Source organism: Chamaea fasciata, unplaced genomic scaffold (assembly GCF_029207755.1).
Source record: "Chamaea fasciata isolate MVZ Bird 193981 ecotype frontalis unplaced genomic scaffold, bChaFas1.0.hap1 SCAF_3, whole genome shotgun sequence".
NCBI lineage: Eukaryota > Metazoa > Chordata > Aves > Passeriformes > Sylviidae > Chamaea > Chamaea fasciata.
Genome location: NW_027094088.1, coordinates 68,872,534 through 68,898,009, shown reverse-complemented (window position 1 = coordinate 68,898,009; position 25,476 = coordinate 68,872,534). Strand labels below are relative to the sequence as shown.

At 41.0% G+C, this 25,476-nt stretch overlaps 2 protein-coding genes across 5 annotated transcripts in view; both read right to left on the bottom strand.

Annotated features, from left to right (window-relative positions):
* Positions 1-956: 956 nt before the first annotated feature.
* On the bottom strand, positions 957-13,831 carry ZBTB24 (zinc finger and BTB domain containing 24). Of its 4 annotated transcripts, XM_066179430.1 has the most exons (7): positions 13,603-13,831; positions 9,888-10,869; positions 9,317-9,484; positions 8,029-8,112; positions 7,234-7,317; positions 4,914-4,995; positions 957-4,035 (listed from the first exon to the last, which is right to left on the bottom strand). In XM_066179430.1, the coding sequence occupies exons 1-7, from the start codon at positions 13,741-13,743 to the stop codon at positions 3,222-3,224; spliced, it is 2,355 nt and encodes a 784-aa protein (XP_066035527.1). In that variant the 5' UTR covers positions 13,744-13,831; the 3' UTR covers positions 957-3,221. The 4 variants fall into 4 exon arrangements, 3 of the variants coding, with proteins under 3 accessions (XP_066035527.1, XP_066035529.1, XP_066035528.1); XR_010720060.1 differs by lacking the exon at positions 957-4,035 and having other exon boundaries at positions 8,029-8,107; positions 13,603-13,825; XM_066179432.1 differs by lacking the exons at positions 957-4,035; positions 4,914-4,995 and having other exon boundaries at positions 7,244-7,397; positions 8,029-8,107; positions 13,603-13,825.
* A 330-nt stretch (positions 13,832-14,161) lies between these two features.
* Positions 14,162-25,476, bottom strand: part of AK9 (adenylate kinase 9) — a 56,523-nt gene continuing 45,208 nt past the window's right edge. The window contains 10 exon segments of the mRNA XM_066180306.1: positions 14,162-14,373; positions 14,376-14,507; positions 18,055-18,169; positions 18,714-18,816; positions 18,895-18,993; positions 19,717-19,880; positions 20,391-20,587; positions 21,784-22,004; positions 23,256-23,402; positions 24,558-24,759. Of these exon segments, the coding sequence (XP_066036403.1) occupies positions 14,309-14,373; positions 14,376-14,507; positions 18,055-18,169; positions 18,714-18,816; positions 18,895-18,993; positions 19,717-19,880; positions 20,391-20,587; positions 21,784-22,004; positions 23,256-23,402; positions 24,558-24,759 (1,445 nt within the window). The 3' untranslated portion in view covers positions 14,162-14,308.

The window sequence follows — 25,476 nt, the reverse complement described above, 5'->3', positions numbered from 1 at the left end:
GCAAAACTCGTTCCTCAACAACTGGCAAGATCAATGCCAGGCTCAATATCCCTAATTTTAACCTGTGAATAGGCATTCAGTTTGAAAGAGTTTGTGATGAGGTAGAGTCCTCCCCTTTGCCTCTTAGATGCTAAGAGGAAATTGCTGTACAATCTCTAGTAGCACTTTCTTTTCCTGTTGGGAGGGTAATTTGCTTTTACAGCCCATATGAAATAAATACTCTGATATTCATTTATCAAAACCCAAGATGTTGGACTGGAAGGCCAAGCAAGGAAATTACACACACAACAGGCAATTACACACACATGCAGACTTCAGAATGTGTTTGCTCTACTTCTCAGGGATTTGTTTCAACTTGCATCTGGAGAAGCAACCAAAATCTTCAGAAAAAGCCAAAATCTGATAAACTTGCATTTGAAAAAAAAAAAAAAGTGAAATCCTATTAAGAGTTCAACTAAACTGAGTAACTTACAAATTGAGCAGAGGAAACACACTATGGTGTTAAATGCTCACAAAACCAGATCTTTCTGTAGTCCTCTTACTGCCCTGCATTTACGTCTAAAACCTTAATCTCATTTTAACATGGAAAGTAGTGGGACGGATTTGCTAGGATTAGTCTATGTGAGAAAAAGAGAAGTTAAGGTGTTTACTGGCTAAGGAGTAAAGATATTTAGAGAGCTGTTCTGAAACACAGTTTCTAAGGGATGCATTTTTTCCCTACATCATCCTTATTAGTGGCAGCTGGACTGAAAAACAAAGCTGAAGGGGTTTCCTTTCAAATTCAAAGCAATTCTAGACTTCAGCTGTAGCCTTAAAAATGCACACACAGAAAAAGGATTCATTTTCATCTTTTAACAGAAATGCATTCACTTGAAAGGAAGCAAATGGTGTCCAAAAAGCAACATTTGTGATATGAGAAGCCACGCCAGCTTCTTGAGTGCAAGCTACAATATGTGCTGACAGCTTAAGCAATGCGGGGTGCAAGATTAGTCATTGCCCTGCCATTCACAGCAGCTCGTTTCTTCACTGGTAATCTGCAGAAAAGCAAAACAGAATTCCAAACACCAAACTTCAGGTTTTTTAGTTACAGGGAAAGCACTGAGAACTCCACTATGTGGAGTGTCCTATGTTTAACTGCAGCATGGAATTAAATCCTGCAAGGATAACTGCGTAACAAACAAAACAAAGTTAAAAAAAGAAGAAAAGTAATGAACAGTTCCTTTACTGGAACTGTAAACTGGAACTGGAATTTAGCTTGTAACCTGGTTTTAAGCATTTCAGGATCCATAAATATACGGCAATGAATTCTGTGCAAGTTCCTGTAAACTTATGACCAGTCAGTTGTCTGGCTGCACTGTACTATGTTTTACATAAAAGCAAAAGTTTTAGGATGAAACTACCAGAATATTTACTGTAAGCTTTTACAATTAATCAGCAAGATTGTCATAAGTGTTGTAACAGGCTTTACTGTATTTATTTATCTGCTCTTACAACACCAAGACTTCAAGCTTCTCAGGCAGAACTACAGAGTATGCTGGTTCACGTTGGTGGCAGAAAGTATGCAAATTTTATTTCTCCATTCTGAGAGGAAATGTGAAAATCTAAACACCTTTGCTGTGGGATAGCTTGTTACTTTTTGACTTTTTCTTAAATTTTTATTTATTTATTTATTTATTTATTTATTTTACATTGATTTATTCCCACTGTCTACCTTTATAATGATCCATTTATACAGAAGTGATCCAGTACTTTGAAGACATGGAGATACTTAGCTAAACTTCTGCAGCATGCAGTCAGGAGCAGGCCAAGTAGTCTGGACTTGGAACAAGGGACTTTATAAAAAATGTGGATAATTTTTCTTTTAAATTCATCATTTGTTTGTTATAACATAAAACATCAATGTAAATCATAAGTATGACATTTTAAAGCTGAAGTGACACTTGAGCATGTTCTTTTAAGTAACATGCTTTTACTTTTGTCTGGATTTTAACAGTCCAACCATGTAAAGGTGCTACCAAGTAGTCAAACCTGGAAACTGAAAACATGTATTTTGGCAAGGCATTTTATTACAATGTCAAATCCTTTTTCTTAGCAGTCAGTAATTGAAAACAATCTGTACACATCTAATTCAGTCAACAAAAATAGTTGTACAACTTTAAGTGATGAGCCCCATTTATGTAACTTGTTATGCTCTGAAGTGATGCTCTTCATTGTTTGAATCCTCACATAAACAATTACCAGTCTTAACATATATTAAAGTAAGATTACGTTCTTCTCTCAAAAGTACAAAAAATAACACTTTAAATATACAGTGGCTCCTAAGCTTAGACAGAATCCTGTCAGCAAGAGAGTTTTGCACTTCAATAGACAGTGCCTTCAACATCAAGAGCTCTTCAAAGTGCTTGGCAGAGTGTGTGAACACTATCCCCTCTCACTAGATGATGAAATAAGGCACAGAGGTCAACTACCTTGCCCACTGTCACACAGAGTGAGTGGTAGAGCTAGCAGAGCAGAATTTGGGAGATTTCAGTTCTCCAGTGTAACCATCACATCTCATTGCCACTATTCAAGTGCAATGGCTTAAACGTTTCTGAGGAGCAAAATGTGTACAGCACACTCTGAGGAGGGAAGATTCAGTGCCAGTTACAGGCTGTAACAGTTCCAACCCAAACCAAATGATTTGGTAGTCAGTAACTCATAATGCACTTCAGGGAATGATTACATAGAGAATTACACATCAACCTGCAGAGAGAAAGCTCATTAAACATAAGACATATGGTATTAGCTTTGCAAAAAATACTGGTTGTCTTAAGCTTGTCAGTAGCTCGGGTATAATGTTAAGTTTGTCAGAGAAGTGGTACTTTGTGATCAGCAGATGTCCTAAACATTGTTCTCCTACCAGCAAGGTAAATTTCTCTGGAATGTCACGTGGAAATGCAAATAAGGGCTAAATATCTCCTCAGGAGGCAGAGATGTGTATGAGGCACATTAATTGCTTGTGAGGTATGGACTAAGTGGTAAAGAAATACCAATCCAGAATAACAAAATAGTCTAAAATAAATATGGCTAAGGAAACTGAGTCACCCATCCAAAATCACCAAGAAATGCATCTTTGGATAGCTTACGTTGCAAAAAAAACCCAAAAACAAGCGTGACACATGTAATTCCTGCCTGGACGAGAAGCACTCTCTGGCCTAGCCCTCTGCTGACAAACAAGCATTTCAGAAATCCTGTCCTTGGATAGGATGCTCATGAGATGACTCATTTACTGACAGAGGCTGCTGATGGGATTCAGAGACAAGTACACTTTGATTCTGTTCTTCACTGACTTGCTGGGAAGGAACTGTATCGTGGCTAGAGTGAGACTGCTGACTTGATTCCTGAGCCAGCTGCACGTGCTGAGCCGGATGTGAAGATCCCGCCAAGTGGATTTGTTCATTTTGTCTTTGATGAGCATGGAGATGTTCTAGCGCTTCCTTGGAAAGAGTGATGACGTGCATTTGTTCAGGTTGGGCAGCCTCTATTTGGTTTGCAATCACATTGATACTTTGGATTTGTTCTGCTTGCTCCTGCTGAGCTGAAAGCAACAGGTTTTGCAGCTGCTGCGGTGGCTGCGCAAGGAGCGCGAGGCTGGCAGCGTGCTCTGTGGTCATGCTGGGGGCATTTTCTGCAGTCACAATACTGATGCCTTGATTGTGGCTGGGCATGAAGTTGATGTTGTGTACTGCATCCGTAACCAGCAGCTGAATTTCCTGCCCTCCCGAGGTGGCAAGTTGGTACTGCTGCAGCTGGAGAATGTTTCTCACTTCTTCCGGATGAGTGTTGGTGCTCGGGGCGGTGCTGGCTTCCTGAAACTGCTTTTCCTTGATGTGAATTTTCAAATGAGACTTCAGGTTGTCCAGACGAGCAAACTGCAAACTACATTCTGGGCAGGCAAAAGGCTTTTTGCCTGTGTGTAAGATACAGTGTCTTCTCTTAGCACTGGAATCAGAGAAGGATTTTCCACATATATCACAAGAATATGGCTTTTCTCCTCTGCAAAAGGAAAGCATTTGATCTCATTAAAATATTCACTTTGACAACCTGCTTTCTGAAATAAAATACTTAAATGATTACACTGTTTTTCTAAATTGTAAGTACTTAAAGGGTAGTGTCATTAAAAACATCCTCTATTTGACCTCCTGATCTCTATTTGACTTCACAAACTGTACAATTAGTATATACTCCGGAACTACAGAGATGACTGCCTTCCTCTCATAAAACCAGAGGTACAAGCTTCATGCTGCTAGACCTTGACACGAATGCAACGACTTGGCACAATTCTAAGCACTGACCACTTTAAGAACGTTCATTAACAGTGTGAGCTTAAAAACAAGAAGAAGTGTCCCAAATCCTAACTTGCTGCCTGTGTCAAAAGGACACGAAATTTTACTGGAAATGTTTTCTTAGACAACAGTTCTCTAAAGTGATTTAAAATCTAGCATGTCTTTATGCAATGCATTGCACTGACTGGACAGAAGACAACTAATGCTATTAGAGACAGGATAGCTCGCAGGGAAACAGGACAATGCTCCAATAACCTTGATACACCATGGCTACTCTTCTGCTGTCAAACAAAACTTACAGTACAATTTTCACAAAAATAATATAGCAGTAAATACATTGTCAGTGAACAAACACAAAACACCAAAGAAGACTCTCAAAATATCTTGGCACACGAATATTTAGGACTTCAGTACTTTCCATTACCAATTTTTTCCATATGTAGATTAAGCAAAAATGTTAAGTTTTTAACAATCATTCAAAATGCAAACAAGTCCTGACCATGCTAAAATTCAACAAGCACTACATCCAGGTTATAAAATTAGAAGTTACATTTTTAAAAAATTTAATGAACATAAGACATACTTTACCTGTGAATTCTAATGTGAGTCTGAAGTGAACTTTTAGCTGTAAATGATTTGCCACAAATCTCACAAGTGAAGGGCTTCTCACCTATCAAAAAGAAATTCCCTTTTTCACCTTTTTTTTGCACTTTTCATCAATACATTAAAAACATTTTGTATTTTACCATACACAGTACCAAGTGTGCACTGTTGGCTCCTCACGCTTCTGCCATGGTTCAGCAGATATCCAAAACTGAATGAACACACTAGTCAAAATGAGGGTATAACATTTTAAATGTACACCTCTAGCATTTCTCCCCTGGAAAAATTAGGTGATCCAAGCCCCCAAAGCAACAAAAAGCTGTACCTGTGGCACAGATGTGGGTGCTCCATATGGAACAGAAATGCTTTGAAAAAGGCTGTCCCTGAACCCTGGCATTAATGCCACGTTCACATGCAGCACCATGCAGATAAGTAAGCCTAAACTTCCAAAGCTGGAAAATTAATCCATTATCTTAATAACTTGCCTGGCTTTCTATAAGGCTCCATCACACTAGGCCTATGATATTCTGGGAACATCAGTTAGGAAAAAAATTAAACTATTGTGAGTTAAATAAAATGTGAGTTTGTTTGGGGATTTTTTGTTTATTTGTTGTTTTTTTTTTTTTTAGTGCATTTGGAATTCTGATGTCTAATTGAGTAGAAGCAGAGAGGCCAATTTAAACTATAAGAAGGTTCACAAGAAACAGATACTACCCAACCAAACCAAATCCTAATTCACACCATAACAAGTCCTTGTAGCACTGAGGTTCCTTAAGACACCAGACACGAGAATCCAGATCACCACTGTGGTAATTCACACCATCAAAGCACACCAAACCCAGGGACTGGGCAGCAGCCAGTTTCCAAGGAAGCTTCCCATTTAGCATAGAACTGCAATGCTTACCAGCTTTCATGTGGCTTTGGAGGGCATGGATAAAGGATGAGAGAACAAGAAACATTTGTCAGAAGGGACCTCTTGTCATCCAGTCCCAGCTTGCTACTGATAAAAGGAGTCACTTCCCAAGTAGGCTGTATTATTATGAGTCAGTGTTATCAAACTACTGCTAAAGGAGAACAGTTGTATATATGTTAACACCTGTCCCTCAAATGTCTTGGAATTTTACTTTGCCTTTGAGATGGGACAGATCAATTATTATTTCTACATAATATTGGTATCTTGCCTGTCTTTTCTAAAGGAAAATACATTGCAAGCCAGCTTCTGCTAAAACTCAGCTTAGTTCATACATTTTTGCAACTTACCTTACCTTTTGCAGCTTACCTAGTAAGCTTCCTCATTTCCCACTACATTTAGAGAGCTGTATCAGCATCAGATACAAAACTCTTGTGTGTATTAATACTGTGCTCTCCTCAACACAAAATTATGTAAGTATCACACGCTAACACTATTCTGGATAACCAAAAACTCCCAGAAACACAAGTTTTGACCTCAGCATGCTCCAGAAAATTTAAAGCTGTGTTACTTTCACTTAGAAAAGAGGAGGAAATGAATGAGATAAAGTATGCTTGAGACAGTTATGTATTACAACTGCAAGCAACATGCTTAAGAATAATTGGATTTTGTAAGGAAACAATTGCCACCGTTTCTAGTTACTTTAAAAGACAAAATTATTCACATTATGAACTTACTCTTCAAAGGAAAGCATTGTATGAAGTCTATGCCTTGTTATTATGAGAGGATAGATCAACATTTTTATCTCTGTTATCCAGTGATTGATTACTGGCTTGCCCTTTAAATCTCTTAAAACACTCTCTGACGCACATGCATTAAATCATCCCTCCCAGCCCATCTCCTCTGAACATCTGCTTTATTACAGCACAGTAAAAAGATAAATGGAAATAATTATTTTTCTGGTCGCAGCACTTTTTATAAGCACCCATCCCTCACAGACAGAGGTGTCCAACTCCTTTAGGACACACACTTTCTGTTACTTGTCAGCTCACTGCAAGCCTGATACACGCTCTCCTAAACAAATTGATTCTCAGTCCACGATTCTATCGCAGGAAAGCTAACTGACATTTCCTGCAGCACGTTTTATAAAACTGGGAGAAAAAAGCCCTCTTTCTGTAATAAGCACTGCTTCCGTGCTGCTGTAACACAAGCTTTTCTGTGCTCCTGCATTCTTGATGTCAAATCTCTTCATTAGCAACACAGGCACCATTACGTACAAGTAGAGCAGAAGTTCATTCCACAGAGACAAGCATAATTTGCCTAACATTGTTTTGTACATGTAACTTCAAGAAAAAACAAACCACAAACCCCACAGACCCCAAGGTACAACACTACCTGTATGTGTTCTTAGATGTTTCTTTAGCTGAGCTGCATCCATGAATTTGCGACGACACAGGTTACATTCCGGCAGTGAACGGCCTTGTCGCAATAACAAAAAAAGTGTCAGTGCATAACTGATCCCCCTGTATCTCTTCAGTGACCTTTGTTAAAGCACTTTCCTGTAAAATAACCACTTTGATATAATACAGAGATAAAACAAAAGGTGATACACTGCCTCCTCCCTATCTTAACTGTCACACCCCTATTTCTCAATTTAGCATTACCACAGGAAAAGAGGGGACTGACACCTGCTCCTACCCAAAAGCACCTTCTCTTGAAGCTTTGTAAATTCTGATTTTCTCCACCACTTCCTCTGTGTGTATCTCCATTCCATTCCAGAAGTGAGAAGAACACTTTCTAAAGCTTGCATGCCCTTACTAGTCCAAAGTAGTGGGCAACTACAATGTAATTTGCACACCAGGCAGAAGACACAATTGTTTATACAATTCTCAGCTTCTATGTAGCACAGACAGCAAGGCTAAAATAATCAAGTTGTACACTGTCAAATACAGTGTAACTAACTTTTAATCATCATGAGAGCCCTTCTCAATTAAATATTTTTCTACACATTCTATTTACTATATACCATTATGTCTTTTTCACCCTATCCACTGTTATACCAAGACAGGACACATCAAAGCAGCAGAGACGAAATACATCACTGAGGAAGAACCTTCAGCCTAAGTCAATCTTTAGGAAGACAAATCAGCATGGACTGTAAGCCAGGCCCTCAACCCAAACTCGTTATACCTGTGTGTAGTCGATAGTGGCTCTTGAGCTGTCTCTTTTGGCTGAAGTATTTCCCACACTGATCGCAGGTAAAAGCCTTCTGCCCTGTGGAGAAAATCACTTATTAAAACGTAAGCCATGTCCAAAGCAAATGTAAGGAAATATAATACACAAGCCAGCTGTGAGGAGGCGATTCAGTTTTGATTTGCCTCAACAATGGTTGTCAGAGGCACATGGGGGAGGGGCTGCACGTGCCACATTGAGGAGGCAGCTAGGAGAAGATGGAGGAAAGCCTTGTCTCTGGGGAGACTTTTCCTGGCAACCAGTTCATGTCTCACATGGGACAGGCAGTCAGCAGGGGGACACTGAAGACACTGTACCCCAGAGACACTCTCCAGTCAGATGGCGAAAGGTCTCTACCAATGGACTGCACTGGGACATTGGACTGGGCCAATGGTCTCCTGTCAGTAGGCAGACCTTGGGAGGAGCCACGGGCATGAAAAGTAACTGGCCACAAGCCCCAGGGCTTTTCAAACTTGCTTTTTGAGTAGGGCTTTTGGCTTGAAGCTTTTTAGAGACTGCTTTTGCTTTTGAGGCTTGGTGATTTGAGGGGCTTTTTGAAACTTGCTTTTGAGTCAGGGCTTCTTGAGTCGTACGCTTTTTGCCCTGGCCTCAGCCTGCCTTTTGGCTCTTCTGCCCTCACTGGCTCTTGCTCGCCCTCATGTCTGTCCTGCCTCCCTGTGTCCCTGACCAACTCCCTGCCTGCTTTGTCTCAGTGTCCCTGCCTGAGCCCCCTGTGCCCAATCCTGCCCACCTCCGAGCCTGCCCACTGCTGCAATCCTCACCACAACTGTGTCCAGGGTTCTGGTCCAGGGCTCTGGACGTCCCCCTTCACCTCGTGTCCATGCAGAGGCCGTGCAGAGGCAGGCAGTGTGCACATCCCCCACCTCGTGGACATCCAGGCACTCCCTGACCATTGGTGGTAAAGCTCTCTTTTTCTCTCTGTCTCCCCTTTCTCTCTCTCTCTCCCCCCATTCCTTTCCCATTTTACTTCGTCTTGTTCTGTCTTTTCTAGCTCTCTTTGGTAGGACAACTCCTTTCCATTTTTGTTTTTTCATTACCAATAAACAGTTCTCACATACAATGTTTGCCTCATCTGACATTGTTTCATTCCTGACCATCCATTTTTTAAAGAACTCCTGGCAGTTACCCTCAGTGGAATGTGACACACAAGACAGAGCAGAAGTACCTTTCTTCCAGACAGGCAAATTCTTGCAGCAGAGAGCTACATTTGCCTTGAAGTATTTACCTGAATGCAGGCTCATGTGCTCCAGAAGAGAATGCTTTGTTGTCAGAGCCTTACTGCAAATGGTGCATGTGTACGGCCGTTCCCCGGTGTGCATCCGCTCATGGACTTGAAGAGAATGCTTCTGGGAGAAGCCTTTGCCACACTCACTGCATGTAAAAGGGCGCTCCCCTGAAAGCAAAAGATGACATTTTTAGGCATAGATGCATCATTTCTCACTAGATATTCTAATCTGATAATGAGATGCACTGCAATGTTGTAGCTACTGAAAAAGTTAGTCTTGATTAGTGGTAAAGAGACAAGCTTCACACAGGAATAAAATAATTCTTTAGCTACTACTGCAATAGAACTCAGTGCTTAAACAATTAGTAATTACACTGAAATCTAGGTGAGACATAAAGGTTCTGAGATCTACTGACAAGAATAAAACGGCAAACACAGAACATACCCTAATTTGGATCAGCATGCTATTTTGGAAATTCCTGCTGCAGTCAACAACCAACACTTCAACAGTCACTTACATTTGACAACATCACTAGACCTAACCCAAAAGCAGCATTCTCTGAAGGCCTACCTGTATGGCTTCGCTGGTGAACAGCCAAGAAGTGATTACACTTAAATATTTTGCCACAGTCTTTACAACGAGCTTCAGAACCCGCACGTTTTCTTTTTCCATCAGTTCTCTTTGCCAGTCCTTTCTCATCTTCATCCCCAAGTTTATAATCTTTTAGTTTGATTGATCTCCTTATTCTGCGTTTGCTGTAACGGCTCTGAGTGTTCTGTATTCCTTCAGATTTGGGATCGTGGTTTTCATCTTTCTCAGCTGACAGATCAACAGCAGCCTCTGAGCCACAGGCAGGTTCAGTTTCTTCTCCATCTTTCGTCACTGAAGCCTGTTCATCGGCAACTGTTTCTTCTACTTCAGTGTCTTTTTTCATATAATTTTGCTCATTTTGCATGGAGTTGTTCTCTCTTAGCTGCCCATCTTCAGCAGAATTTGTTCCTGATTCTTCTTCTTCTTGGACAACCTTGATTTTCCTTGGTCGCCCCCGTTTTCGCTTTGGTGGATCATAGTTTTTCCTGTCACTTGCAACAACAGAGGCTCCACTTTCAGCTGGAAATGCACTGCCTGGGCTGCGGCTTTCCAGGTAGTCTCTACAGGCCCATACCAAGTCAGTCACTTTCAGCAGCTGTGCAGTAGCCAGGATTTGTTCTGTGCTTTTCTCACTGGCACAGAGGCAACCAGTGTAGATAAATTCTAGCAGAACTCCAAAGGTGTCTGCAACCATTCCCTCCAACATGTAAATTGACTGCCCTATTTCACCCTCATTTACAAACATCATTGAGAAGTATTCACTGCTGGCAGCCAGCAAAGCTTTATGGGCTCTGAATTGCACATTCTCCACTATCAGAGTAATGTCACAAAGAAAATCGTTTTTTCTTTGTTCCTCAAAATTAGCTAGAATGGTATCCTTGTGAGCTTTGGAGTGGATGATCAGTTTCTCAGAAGGATCAGCTGTTTTTGCCATTTTAATTATGAATATTACAGGGGGTGCCTAGAAAAACAGAATAGCTTTAGTAAGAATTATTAACAGTTGGCATTATAAGACCCAAGTATCATTTGTTATACCAGTAACAGAGTTCAAGAGTTTCTGAAGCAATTCTGAATCCTCTGAACTTTTGAAAAATCAACACTATTGCTGATATGGAATTTCTTCAAAAAATATTTTAAATCCTATGAAAAGGCTACAGATAGTTTTTTAGATCAGAATTACTGCCTACCATTTTTTTATCTCTGATGTACTGTCAACTCTGTATTATCTAAAAAATTTGCTATCCTGGCTTCTGATAAAACAATCAGATAGAAACAACTCCTTGGTCACAGCTCCTTAGTACAGCACTGGCTTTGCATGGCAATGCTTTGGTAGCCAGGCAGCTACAGGGGTGGCTTCTGTGAGAAGCTGCCAGAAGCTTCCCCAATGTCTTACAGAGCTGTCACCAGCCAGCTACAAGATGGACCCACTGCTGGCCAAGGCTGAGCCCATCAGCTGATGGTGGTATCACCTCTGGGATAACAGATTTTATAAGGGGGAAGGAAACGTGTACAACTGCAGCTGGAGAGAAGAGTGAGAATATGTGGAAACAGCAGCCCTGCAGACACCAAGGCCAGTGGAGAAGGAGGGGCTGGAGGTGCTCCAGGTGCCAGAGCAGAGATTCCCCCACAGCCCCTAGTGCAGACCACGGTGGGGCAGCTGTGCCGCTGCAGCCCATGGAGGTCCATGGTGGAGCACAGATCCACCTGCAGTCCCTGGAGGACCCCACACCAGAGCAGGTGGATGCCTGAAAGACGCTGGGAGCCTGTGGGAAGCCTGTGCTGGGGCAGGCTCCTGGCAGGACCTATGGTCTCATGGAGAGAGAATCCCACACTGAAATGGGTTTGCTGGCAGGACTTGTGACCCATGGAGGCCCCAGGCTGGAGCAGGCTGCTCCTGAAGGACTGCACCTTCAGTATCCAAGGGGATCCAAGCTGGAGCATTGTGTGAAGAACTGCAGCCCATGGGAAGGACTCAGGCTAAAGCAGTTCATAGAAGAAGGACTGTCTCCTGTAGGAGAGACCCCACACTGGAGAAGGTGAAGAGTGTGAGGAGTCAAAGGAGACTCAAAGACAGTGTGCAATGAACTGACTGCAGCCCCCATTCTCCATCCCCCTGCACTGCTGGAGGGAGGATGTAAAGAAAACTGGAACTAAAACTGAGCCGGGAAAGAAGGGAGAGGTGGGGTGAGCTGTTTAAAGATTTGGGTTTATTTTGCATTATCCAAAAGTGATCTCATAAAGTAATTTCCTCAAGTCTGTTTTGCCTTGTGAGTGATCTCTCTCTGTCCTTATCTCAGCCTATGAGCCTCTATTATGTTCTCTGTCTCCCGTCCACCTGAGGAGGGGAGTGATGAAGAGGCTCTGGTGGGCACTGATGTCCGGCCAGCACCAACCCACCACAGTGGAAACAAAAAGGTCAACTGCAGTTTTATCAGTGCAGTTTACTCAGGGACAAGGCTAGGAAATCATGTAATAAATGATAAAATTTCACTGGTATCAATGTGACAGGACTGCATGACTTCTTTCACCCCCATCTATCCTTCTGAAAATTTCTCTTTTTTAACACTTTTTAACACTTTCACTTTTTTAACACTTTAACACCTTTTGCTAAGCTTCAGCCTAAGAATGTAAGCAATACAAATACAGAAACAGCAGTGGTTTGAAGGGTTCTGTGTAATATAGAGTTCATTAATGTATCTATTAATGATCAATTTGACTTGCTAGGCATCTTTGATAGTAAAATTGCAAAAATTAATAACAAACAAAACATCCAGCAATTTCAGAAGAATCCATCAAGTATTATGAAAGAGATACGCCCAAAATGTCCTATTTACAAAGTTCAGCTAAACCAAAGATAAAACAGATTAGGTACCTGTTATATCCTAATTTACACCATTGTCATATTAAACACCTATAAATTTTCATATTTGTATTTAGTTACTCCAACAGTTTTAATCACCTGAACAAATGCTCCATGAAACAGCAGACACTGTCTACAGACGATACCTAAATGCCACTGAGGTGCTGAACAGGGGACTCTTTAGCCCTAATCATCTACCAAACAGTTCACGGTGGTGGAGTCAAATTGTTTTATCTGGGATCTTTGATTTCTGGAGCATGTGAGCCTGATGTTTGTTGCTGGAGCACCTTAAAGCACACCTGCAGGTGTGACCCAATCTGCCTTGTCGTGCATTACAGGAATTCCTGGACGGCTACTGCCAACTCTGCCCGCAGGCACTCCCTACCATCCACGCGTGTTCCAGACAAGGCAGCGGGTGTTTCGTGAGTTCTGATCACACGAAGGACTTCGGTGTTTACCCAGGAGGTGACAGCATTAGTATTCTGACTGCGGAATCCAAACCACCCGCCTTCCCTAACACTCCCCCCCCGCCCCCCTCCCCGTTACAGAGTGAGGCTGTACTCCTGCAGAAGGCCCCACGCTGCCGGCAGTGCGTTCGGATACGCACTCCGGTCCAGCCGTGGAAGGGCTCAGGAGCCCCCGGGAGGTGACCCCGGGGCCGGGCCTCGACACAGGCACGGCCAAGGGCACCGCGCGGGTCGCCGCTCCCCGCGCACCGTGAGAGCCCTTCGGGCCGCCCCTCAGGGGAAGGCCGCCCGTCCCTGGTGGGGCAGGAGCCGGGAGCGGGCCCGCAGCACCCGGCCCGGCTGCCGCCCGCCCTGCCCCGGCACTCACCGCTCGCCGCCGCCGCCTCCGCTGCACTTCCGGGCCGGGGCTGGCACGGCGCCTGCGCTGCCGCAGTGAGCGCAACACAGGCGGGGCTTGGAGCCACGGAAACGCTGAAGAGCCTGGCTGGGAACGGGCCGCGTACGTCATCCGGTTCCAGCTCCCGGCCCTGCCCAGGACAGCCCCCAAAATCACACCGTCTAGCAGAGAGCGCGGCCAAATGCGTCTTGAACTCTGTCAGGCTTGGTGACCACTTCCCTGGGGAGTCTGTTCTAATGCCCAACCACTCTCTGTTTGAAAAACCGTTTCCTAATATTTAAACTAATCCTCCTCTGGCACAGCTTCAGGCCATTCACTCGGGTCCTGTCACTGGTCTCCACAGAGAAAAGATCAATGCCTGGCCCTCCTCTTCCCCTTACAAAGAAGTTGTAGACTGCTATGAGATCTCTCCTTAGTCTCCTCCAGCCTGAGCAGACCAAGTGACCTCAGCTGCTCCTCATACGGCTTCCTCTCAAGGCCCTTCACTATCGTCATAGCCATCCTTTGGATGCTCTCTAGTAGCTTTATATCTCTCAACCTCAGACAAAATATTTTATTTCTAAGCTTTCATAGTTTAAAAACTGGCCTGAGAACATGTGATGTTCGCAGGCCATGTTACAGCCATACTGCTGCCTGATGGTAACACTCCATGTGTGAATTAGTGGAAATACAGGGTTCACACAAAAGTGGGGCGGGTGCCTTTCAGGGAAAAAAAAGTCTGCAGCCTGTCATCAAGACCAAGGGCCGATCTCTTGGCTCCTTATACGGGCCCATGGCAGTCCCCAGGTAGGGGGTGAGTTGGCAGTGCTCCACGAACTGCAACAGCTTCTTCCTGTACATCTGCCGCACTGGCTCCGAGCTCCGGGGGTTGTGTGCTGCAAGAATTTCACCAGCATGTTAGTGTCCCCTATAAACTTTGTGGGGTTACATTACAGAAGTTTTCAAAGGGACCAAATCTACCTCTGTTAGCGTTACCCATGGTACAGATAAACACCTTGACTGTTTGGGCCAAGGAAAAAGATCAAGTCTGGTATTTCAGAAAGTTCCTGACTCCAAAGGGTCATGATAATCAGAAGGCGCAGGATAATCAGAAGGATCAGGCTTTTGCAAAAGAAGACACAACAAACATGCCCAGCTGCCATCAACTTCCCATTTCTCAGACCATGAGATACTGGTGGATCTCCAGGCAGTGACAAATTTGGGTAGTGTGGCACATAACCTGAAGTGGCACATCCTGGGGATAGCCCAGGTCTGGCATGGCTGGTGCTGGGTTACTGTGTCCTTGGGATAGGTGTTCTACGACCTAAAAGCTTTGCCCATAAGGTGGGCTAGCTTGTCATTCAAGGAAATCAGGTTTGATAAGCAGGACTCTTCTCTCATGAGGCCATGTTGGTCACAGTCCTGCTTATCAAACCTGATTTCCTTGTATGACAAGGTAATAATGCACCTAGTTAACCCAAGGAACGCCAGTTGATGTAATCTTTTTTAATTTCAGTAAAGCTTTCAATACCTTCCTTCACAGTATCCTTCTGGACAAAATGTCAGGCACACAGCTGGATAAACACGTCATGCCATGGGTGAGCAACTGGCTCACCACTCAGGCACAAAGGGTTATAGGGAATGGGGTGACATCGGACTGGTGACCTGTCACTGATGGGCTTCCCACAGGGCTCCATCCTGTGCTCTTCAATACCTTCATAAATTACTTGGATGCAGGACTGGAATGGATACTGAGGAAGGTCACAGGTGATACAAAACTGGGAGGAGCTGTTGACTCCCTTGAGGGCAGGGAGACCCAGCAGGGAGACCTGGACAAATCAGAGGACTGGGCAATCACCAACCATATGAAGTTCAGTGTGGGGAAGTGCCAGATTCTGCACCTGGGATGGGGCAACTCTGGATGCATGGACAGACTGGGGAATGAGAGGCTGGAAAGCAGTGCTGTGGAAAGGGACCTGGGAGTCCTGGTTGATGGCAAATGGAACATGAGCTAGAAGTGCCCTGGCAGCCAGGAGGGCCAACCCTGTCCTGGGGTGCATCAGGCACAGCATTGCCAGCTGGGCAAGGGAGGGGGTTGTCCACTCTGCTTTGCACTGGGGCGGCCTCACCTTGAGTCTGTGTGCAGTTTTGGGCACCACAGTACAAGAAAGGAATTAAACTATTAGAAAGTGTTCAAATGAGGGCAACAGAGATGGTGAAGTGTCTTGAGGGGAAGCTGTATGAGAAGCAGCTGAGGTCATTTGGTCTGTTCAGCCTGGAGGAGACTGAGGGGAGACCTTATTGCAATCTTCAACTTCCTTGTGAGGGCAAGAGGACGGGTAGACACCGGTAGACACTGACCTCTTCTCTGTGGAGACCAGTAACAGGGCCTGAGGGAATAGCCTGAAGTTGTGTCAGGGGAGGGTTAGGTTGGATATCAGGAAAAGGTTCTTCACTGGGTTGAGTGCCCACAGTGGTTGGGTACTGGCACAGACTCCCCAGGGAAGTGGTCACAGCACCAAGCCTGACTGAGTTCAAAATAGGTTTGGACAGTGCTCTCCAGGACACGGTGATTCTTGGGAATGGTCCTGGGCAGTGCCAGGAGTTAGACTCAATGGTTGTTGTGGGTCCAACTCAGCATCTTCTGTGATTCAATGATTCTGTGAAGAGCTGACCAGTAGTTTGGAGGAGGAAGGAAGGTTTCTCTCTGCCCTAAGCCCTATTTTGGCATACATTAGTATTGAGTGCCAGTCCTCAGAGTACAGTTTATTATTTTAATTGTTACCCTGAGGCAAAGGGGAAGGAGTGAGCCAAATCATAGCCTTTTTTTTTTTTTTTTTTTCTTATGGACAGTGTTTTATGTCTCATTTCAAGAACTGGACAGCATGAAGAACTATGCTCTAAAACACTTCAACCCACTAGCTTTAAACTGTAGACAGCTACATTTAACAGTTTCTGAGAGATTTTTCAAGCATAGCTCCAAATACAGCCCTTACAGGAGTCTAACTTGAACGACGCTCAATCGCTCTAGTGATATATAGTGATATACTCTCTTTTGAGGAGTAAATCCCTCTGCATTTATGGTTGATTACCTGTACCTTCTCAGATACAATCCAGTGTTGTGAGAGAAGCTGAAGGAGCAATGAAATCCCTGATTATTGTCATCTATTTAAATGTGAGACTAGATAATGATGTTAATTGAAGATGAGAAGGTTTGACTTCATATAGAAATAGGATGTAATAAATTTCCAGGGGACCACAACTTGAAGCATTTTGATCAAATGTCTTGATCAAGAATGGCGTGACTACTCTGAAGAGATGCACAATAATAAATAATGCTGTATTTGCAACAAATCACAGAATCACAGGATGGGTCAGGCGGGAAGGGACGCCAGTGGGTCATCTGGGCCAACCTCCCTGCTCAAGCAGGGTCATCCTAGAGCACATGGCATAGGATTGTGTTCAGATGGCTCTTGAATATTTACAGACTCCACAACTCCACAACTTCTCTGGGCAATCTGTTCCAGTGTTTGGTCACTATACATGAAAGAAGTTCTTCCTCAAGTTCAAGTGATTTGTCAGTGTACAGGACTGCTATATCTTAGAGCTGGAAGCAGTCCTACCCAGTGCTAGAAAGATATAACTTGTTTTCCTGAGCTGCTATGGTAAAGCTGTTTGGCACTGCATGAAGTGAAGAGATTTCTGCACTTGCATAACCCTTCTGGTTCATCATCCACTAGTAATAATGATTTAAAGTTGCAATATATGAGCAAAACATTCCTAGGATGGGTATCCTTTGTGAGCAAAGCCACGCTAACAATAGAATGAGAACAGCCTTTGCAAATGAAGCAAACTACAATATAAAAGCAGTTTGGTAGCTTAGGAACTGTACATGTATGCAGGGGCTTAACATATGCCTGCCCTGTTCAATGGTCTTCCTTAACAAAGCTGTGCTAGCAAAACAATCTGTGATAGTTCAAGAAAATTCTGGAGGGCTCTGGAAACTACGTGAGAAAACAGGATGTAAAGAGCTTTGAAAAAATAATTAAGATTGGTATTATCTAAAAGAATAAGTAAAAAATGTAAAACATAAAAGGCCAGGTGAAGTTCACCCAGTGAACAGGTTGGCTTATAAAAGACAAAAGTGGTGGATTGAAAGAAATGTCAGTCAGGCTCCAGAAACCAGCAGTGCTGGAAACCAGCCCAAAGCTATAGCAGAGCTGCAAACAAGGACATTGAAATCGAGAAAGCTGGCAATAGCTAAGCTGATTGAAAACTGCTGAAGATTATTACCTGCAACTGATATCTCTGGCTGAAAAAAACCCAAACAGAAATTCTAAAAAATAGCAAATATGAACACTAATTTGCTATCTATATTGTATCAGAGGACTTATGTCATCTATACAATTAGTTATTTTTATAGCTTGCTATTTTATCCACTACCTTTTAGATGGAAGGAGACAAAAAGCAGAGCAGTTGCTTTCACACTTAGGAATGGAAACTTTGGCTTAAGGCTGCCAACTTCATGCAGAGCTTTTATTAGAGAAGTTGCTACTCCCTGAAGAAAGGAAACAGGTTTAAAAGGTCATTACATAAATCTTGAACGATGCCTTATCCTGTTGTAACTCAGATCAAACCATACAGGAGGATACCCTAAGTTGGTGAATAGTAGAAGATAACAAATTAGCATACAATAGGGAGGGCTGTGACCATGACTCACTTTTTAATTTATTCACGTGTCAAAGTGTAACAAACTATCTTAAATATTTCCAAGTAAGCTTGTGTCTATGCTGGTCTAAAAGTCACACCAAAATGTACTCTTACAAGATATGATAAAACAACTAAGTCAGAAAATCTATCATACAATACTGCAGCTTATTATTCCCCTCCGACGGTCTTGTATTTTTTCCATTAAAGCTACAAACATCTATTATTTTAAAGCTTTAAAAATTGCTCTCAATTGTAACTAAAAAAATTTTCTTTTAAATATTATCTCATTAATAAATATAAGACTCAAATGCATTAAAAATTAAAAAAAAAGAAAGAGTGAGATATGCTCTATATCAAAAATCATGTTTTAAAATAGAAAAGGAAAAACTGGCCTGTTCAAGGTATCCAGCCAAAGGAAGGGTAGTTAGTAGCATTGGCTCTTTTTTTGGAGGGAGTTTATGGGGAAGCTTCAGATTCCAGTACTTCTCTGGTAACCTAACCAGATAAAAAAGCACTTATAAGATTTATAAACAGTGACATGATTGAAGATTAAAATGCAGTTAGTGTATTCACCTCATAAACTTCTGAAGTTTTTCTTCACTTTCAAAAATATACACCTTGTCTTGGTATTTTGCTGCATACTCGATGTTGCCAGGCACCAAAGCTTCATATCTGAAGAGATGGAGCAAGAATTAATCATTCACAGAAAATGTCAAACATAATTTGTGTGGTGTAAATTCATGAGCTACTGGTAACCTTCTGGTAATTCAGCAAGTGTAGCAACTACAAAAAAAATAGCAATTTTCCAAGTTTCCACTACATGACTGACAGTTACAAGGTTCAAAATCGGATAGTCTCTAGCTCAGAATCTGCTTATTAAGGAACTTTTATAGTACTTCTTTAGAGCTCCTTCATTTAAATGCCAATCATAACTGTTCAGGAGATTAAAAAGGGATAACATAGAATTGGCTATTATGGTTCTCTTCTGATGAGAAATTCTTGCACACTGAAGAAATCTGTGTGACTTTATGGTGGAGCTTTGTGGATCTCTTACAAAAATCTTAATACCTAGTTTTGCATTTACTAGGGATTTATGAGATTTCTTTGAACCTTTGAAGGCTTATGAGATAGAGAATTCAAACTATATCTGTTCATCTTCATCATGAAAGACACCAAGCCAACACAGATTCTTGTAGAACCTGTAGCCATGTAAATATTAAAAGGTGATTTTATCTTGATTTCCAAAGCCACAGGTGCAATATAGAGAATTGTAATCACTTTTCCTGTCCAAACCCTGAACAGCATTAAAAAGTACTTTGAAAATATTTCCTCATGAATACATTAATATAGGACACATAATCTGTAATTCAGATTATGAAAACTCTAGTGACATACCTCTGTTTTCCATCTAGGTAAGTGACTGGACAGTATCCCTGCATTTCAGCCTTGACAGGAAATAAGGCTTCTGCTGCAGTCAGTTTCTTTGGTAGCATATGTGGGGGTGGAAGAGGGTGAGATGCCAGTGATGATACATAAACCTCTGGTCTGCTCAAGAATTACTATAGAAAAAGAAATGTTTTTATCATGAAAGAAGCACTGTAGGACTGTTGGTCAAACTCCAGAGGATTGGCTCACACAATTTAGATACCTATTTTTTCTACAATGCAACAGTGTGTTGGCACTGCTGTTGCTCCTGGGCAATTTCTTTTCCAACCTACTCTCAGTTAAATGGTCACTATCCACCCACCATCCATACTATCTACTGCTATCATAAGCCACTTTCTAACCCAGTCTCCCCACAACAGATTCAGGAGAAAGTTACTGTTTTCAAATGAATGTTTGATCTGTGACAATTTGCAAGATGAGCTTTAGTTTAATGTGTCTGTGCTGTGTATTGTCTGTCTAGACATTTGATAGCAGAAGTATGCAGAACAAAAGCTTGACTGCTAACAACAGTGGTCTAATTCAAGTTGCATATTACCTATTTCTGTATGGAATCAAAGATTCTAAGCAACAATGTTCCCTCTTCCCACAATGCCCTCCTTTTTGACCTGCTTTTTGACACGCACTTCTAGTTCTTCCTGTGAAGCCATTTTGTAATACCGCCCTTGAAATTCTGCAGCAAACGCCAGTGAGGGGGTTACAGAGCAGTCAATCAGTTCACCTTTCTCTGCAAGGCTGACAGGACAGTACTGTCCACACTCCCCTAGCTGATCCTGCAGTTCCTTGGGAGTGACACCTAAATAAGCAATGCTGGCTGCTTTTCCTGTTAATGAAAGCAATTAATGATAATGTTTTATTTATGAGAGACATAGAAACATCAAACAATTCTACTCAGGAATGCTACAGTCTAGAAGGTAATTCATAATTTGAAAATTATATGAAATAATGAGAACTAAAACAGCAATTTGATAATAAAATGAAGCCGTAACTCATTTTACCAATTAATTTTAATTACATTTTTGTAACATTTAAGAAATATAATAATTATTAATGATGTGGGATACTCTGCATGCTCAGCTTATTAGTCAGTTCTTCTTATTTATGATTTATTGTTTCACTCCTTTGTGTTACTAAAGGACATTTCACCTATTATTTTATTTCTTAACATTGCTGAAAAAGAGTACAAGGTGTGATGAAAGCCTCCCCTTTATCCTCCATATCTTGCAAATGCTACAGTAGATCTGAAGGAAATACATTCAAAATCTTAAATAAAATGTCATCTCAAACCCAAATTACTTAAAAATCACGCTTTTTCAAGCTTGATGTGTAAAAGTTAAGTGTATTTTAATATTTTTGATTATGACTCCAGTTTTAAAGATGGGTGCAACCACAGAGCTGTAAAAGTTAAACCCAAAAGATGGATATGAGATAAGGAAGTATATTTGCCCCTTCAGAGGAATTCTAGTTAAATAGTACAGATATGTTTAAAAGGCATGTTTAATCCTGACCAGTGCTGACACACAAAAAGTCAAGTGGGAACTGTGCCATTTTACAATAAAGTAGTCTTCTTCCCAAAGCACAGAAATTAACAGAGATGACATATTCAAGCTTATTTCTAGATTTTAAATTAACATCTTCCCTCTCCCTCCCTCTTCCTTCACTAACTCTAAAGTGAAGCTGCAAGCTAGAGTTCCCCTTGTAACTTTGGGGTACTTTTCGTGATTTTTGCCACCCAGTGTTGCTAGATCTACCATGGACCAAGGACCATGCCTTCCTTTAGGAGATTTCTGTTACCCTGCTCTTTTGAGGATGGCCTCAGATTTCCCTGTAGCTGGCTTTGCCTTCACTCTTTTCAAGAGATCTTTCCAAGATCTCTGCAGATGAGATTGAAGAATTTAAAGGTATGTATGTGCACAAGAATTAGCCTCATCCAAAGAAAGGTGAAGTTGTCATGCACATAGTACATTGCAGCTTTATAAAGAAAAAAATATTCTGGAAAACTTTGGGGGTTTTTTTTACCTTCTTTTCTTCTTTGCAGGCATATCTGCATTTGTTTAACAACCATCTGAACTTCCTGCAGAACAGTGTTCCAGACCTTCCATTTGCTGTGACTGGCATCAATCACATACCAGTTCTGATGTTCCTTCATATAGTAAGTTCTGACATTATCAATATGCTCTTTATAGCAGGAATTTTTAATAGCTAGAATCTGTTGGCTGTTATTTTCAGGATAGAGAGGTCTAAAGACAATGAAAAATAAGAGTGATTTAAATCTGAAGATTAGATAATTTCATTGAATTTCAGGTGTACATTCTAGAGTTCACTGTAAGTTCTTTTTACAAATTTTTTTTCTTATTTGACACTGTAGAACATACTCGAGAAATACAAATTTCTTATTAATAATACTAGCAGCTACATGTGAAAAGCAGTGTACTTATGATCAGACAGTCCTGTTCAAGAATGAAGAACAGAACTTTTTCTATTTATGTCCCAAATACAATTCAATAATTATTTTGCAAAGGATTTGGAATGTATCAACACATATTACCTGACACACACAACAAATACACCTTTAAATGCTACCCTGATATTGCACACTTGATTTGTACTTAAGCCTATGAAATATAATTAGTTTGGTATTTAAAATGAAGTTTAAAGTAAATACTTTCAAAAACACATCACTGATTTAATTTTTTGCAATGCAAATTGTCTTTAGTCTTTTAGTAAACAATTTAACATTGTACCGATTACTTGATAAAAGAAAGAGACAAAAAGAAAAGGACAAAATGAAAGAGGCATGCAATAATGCTCCAAGCTATCTGGAATTTCTTAGAAACACTTCCTCTAATGAGAAACAGGTTCTTACACAATTTAATTTTAAGGTGAATGTTCTGTTCTTTTTCATTCTCTGTCTGCTTATAAACTACTTACTGTTCTCCCTCAAAAACAACCAATGGCTCTTTAAACAGAATATTTGTCTTCTCAGAAAAACAAAGAAGGGAATGAACTGAATTGAAAGGCTTAGAACTCCTGAATTCTATACATTACTAAATATGCATTATTTTCGAATTTTTAAAAGAACTCTACTTAAGTTTTTAAAAGATATCAATATCTTTTATGATAATAATTGATGAAAAATAAATTTCAGCAGCAGAGAAAAGTGGTAACATTTCTGAACTACAGTTTCATTAAACCAGTTAAACTAAGCAGTGAGTGCACAGCATTGCACATTTGCAATCTCAGTCAAGCAATTGAGGGATCTGGCCAGAGCATACCCCAAATACATTACATCCCTGTTTCTGGTCTATGGAAGTCAAAGCATTAGAAAGGAGAGGGACTGGTTCCCATGTTTTTCATATGTGGAATTCAGAGACAGCTGAGTTACGCCCCAGGTTAGATACAACCTCTGGGTATAGCACTGAGGCACATGAATAGAGATATTACAATATTGTGTAGAAATTTAAAAAAATTCTATCAGGGAGTATCACTACCGGTTTGTGCTTTCTTTATCCAACAGTGCTCTTCTGAACACTTCCTTTGTATCCATATCGAATTCAAAGATTTTCACTGGAATTATCTTAGTTGATTCCAAGAGATCTGCGTGGTTTTTTGTTAGAGGATATCCATGAATTACAACTCTGCACACAAACAGAAACACAAAAAAATAGTTTTCCTAAGAAGTGAGTTTCCAATCAACCAGTTAAGTCTATGTATATTTCTAGTGTATTTTCCATGGAGACAAAAGTCCATACCCATGAAGTTATCACTGCTCTCACTTGACAGGCACTTTCTTCACTCCTAAGAATTTATGACCAAATAAAAAAATCAAGTAGGTAGAAGAAGAAATAGTAATGAGAAAAGGAAATGCAGAAAGGGCAAAAAGTAAGTGGATGGCTGTGACTTATAAAAATGGTGTACTTTAAAATTCTGACACATCAATCAATCAGAAACATCATTTTAACTATGAGAAATCTCCATGTAGATTGGGAGGAGCAGGTTTTAAAGTGGTAAGTAAAATGATTTACTACAGTATTCGAAGAGTTTTTAAAATCACATTGAAGAAGAAATGCTTTTCACGTATTAGGCAATACTGGAACAAAATATACTGAAACAATATTCCAGGATTTAAAATGAAAGAGAAGCTGAAAGAATTCTGATCTCAAGCACAAATAATTTTCAGAGGTTATTGCAGAATTGCCTTTCTCTGTAACAATTCTCCTTTTTGGGGAGAGAAGTTGAATGTCATGAAAAACTGATTATAAAGCTTTTTAAGTCTGCCCAGTTTCAAAGGTGTTTCAGTGGTGGAGAAAGAGCCTAGGATCACATGTGAATGAGGTGGAAAGACTCATTGGTTTCGGTTCCTTCTTAATAACTTCAGCTGTTAAGAAAAACAGAAAAAAACCCTTGAGTACTGAACCAGCCTGTATGATCAAAGAGAATCAGGTGTGTCCAAGATGGTTCTGGAGTTGGTATAAGAGAGACCAAATGGTAGTTCTCAAAGGGTAATAGAAGGTACTGGCTTATTGACTGAAATAAAGTAACTGTCATAAAGCATATTACTTGGATTTACTGAAAGATAGTTACTTGAAAATTGCAGAAAATTATGCTTCAGTCTCATTTCACAGAAGAACTGTAAAAAAAAAAATCTCCTTTTGTACAGATTATTTTCTTAATGCAGAAAACCGCTGACGTGTTTTAGTGAAATTGTTCTACAGCGATAACATGGGAATCCACACCTGTGAAGGGACTGGCATGTCTTAGAGAAAGCCCCAAAACCCCAAGAAAGCTCTTACCCAGTGGCATTATCCACGTGATTTAGCAAAGCCACATCTAGAGTCTGGATGGCCAACTCATCAGGTACAGTGAGCCCTTGGAGAAGGTGTGTCTGTACCTCAAGTGCCAGCTCGCTCTCTGGCTGGTCGTTGATAACAAAGCGGATGGCGTCTCCTAAGGACAGGCACAGGAACCTGTAAACACTCGCAAGCCTCTGGGCAACTGCAAAATATTTTGATTTCAAGTCACAGCTTTTAAGGTAAGTGACATCACAATCTTGCATATGCACAGGACATGCTAACACTATTCAATTTAGCACAAACCTCAGCAGACACAGTCAATATTATTAGAGTGTGTTAGAAGATATGCCTCCATTGCTGCTCCTCTTACACAACAGCCCTTCAGTTACATCATTTATCCAGGAAATGGGAATTATGGCAAAATTTCATCCTAAATATAATATAATTTGAACACATCTCTTTTCTTCCTAACATCCTATTCTAATCAATAGCAATGGTCTAAAATTAATTTCCTCCTCCTCCAGTAAAAGGCAAAAATATGTGGATTGACAGTCATGGAGAAGGAAGGGGAGGGGAGAAGGATGGAAATCTTGGGGTTTTTTAAATCTAGAAATTTGGAAAGATATTGGGGAGTGGGGAGTTTGGTGTCCTCATCCTTGATCTTAGGACCATTTCTCCATTTTACATTAGCTTATATTGACTGAAAAAAAAGAAACTATTAGAAAATAATAATAAATAATACAAGGGGTATAAATAGTATAAGTCCAGTTTTTCTAAGTGCAAGTCCAGGTCACTAACATCTTAAGAACTTGGGATAAAATTCAAAGGGACAATGCATAACTCTCAGACTGTCAAATGAGATATTAGAGAATGTAACTAAAAGAATCTGTGCCCATCAAGAAAAGCAGGAAGACCAACA

What these genes read in the sequence shown, in the direction of transcription:
- ZBTB24 (XM_066179430.1), bottom strand. Translation starts at nt 13,743, where the DNA reads ATGACGTACGCGGCCCGTTCCCAGCCAGGCTCTTCAGCGTTTCCGTGG. An exon ending in GGAGGCGGCGGCGGCGAGCG is followed by an intron (nt 10,870 to 13,602) that starts GTGAGTGCCGGG and finishes CTGTTTTTCTAG; the next exon opens with GCACCCCCTGTAATATTCAT. An exon ending in GCACATGAGCCTGCATTCAG is followed by an intron (nt 8,113 to 9,316) that starts GTAAATACTTCA and finishes TTTTCTCCACAG; the next exon opens with GGCAGAAGGCTTTTACCTGC.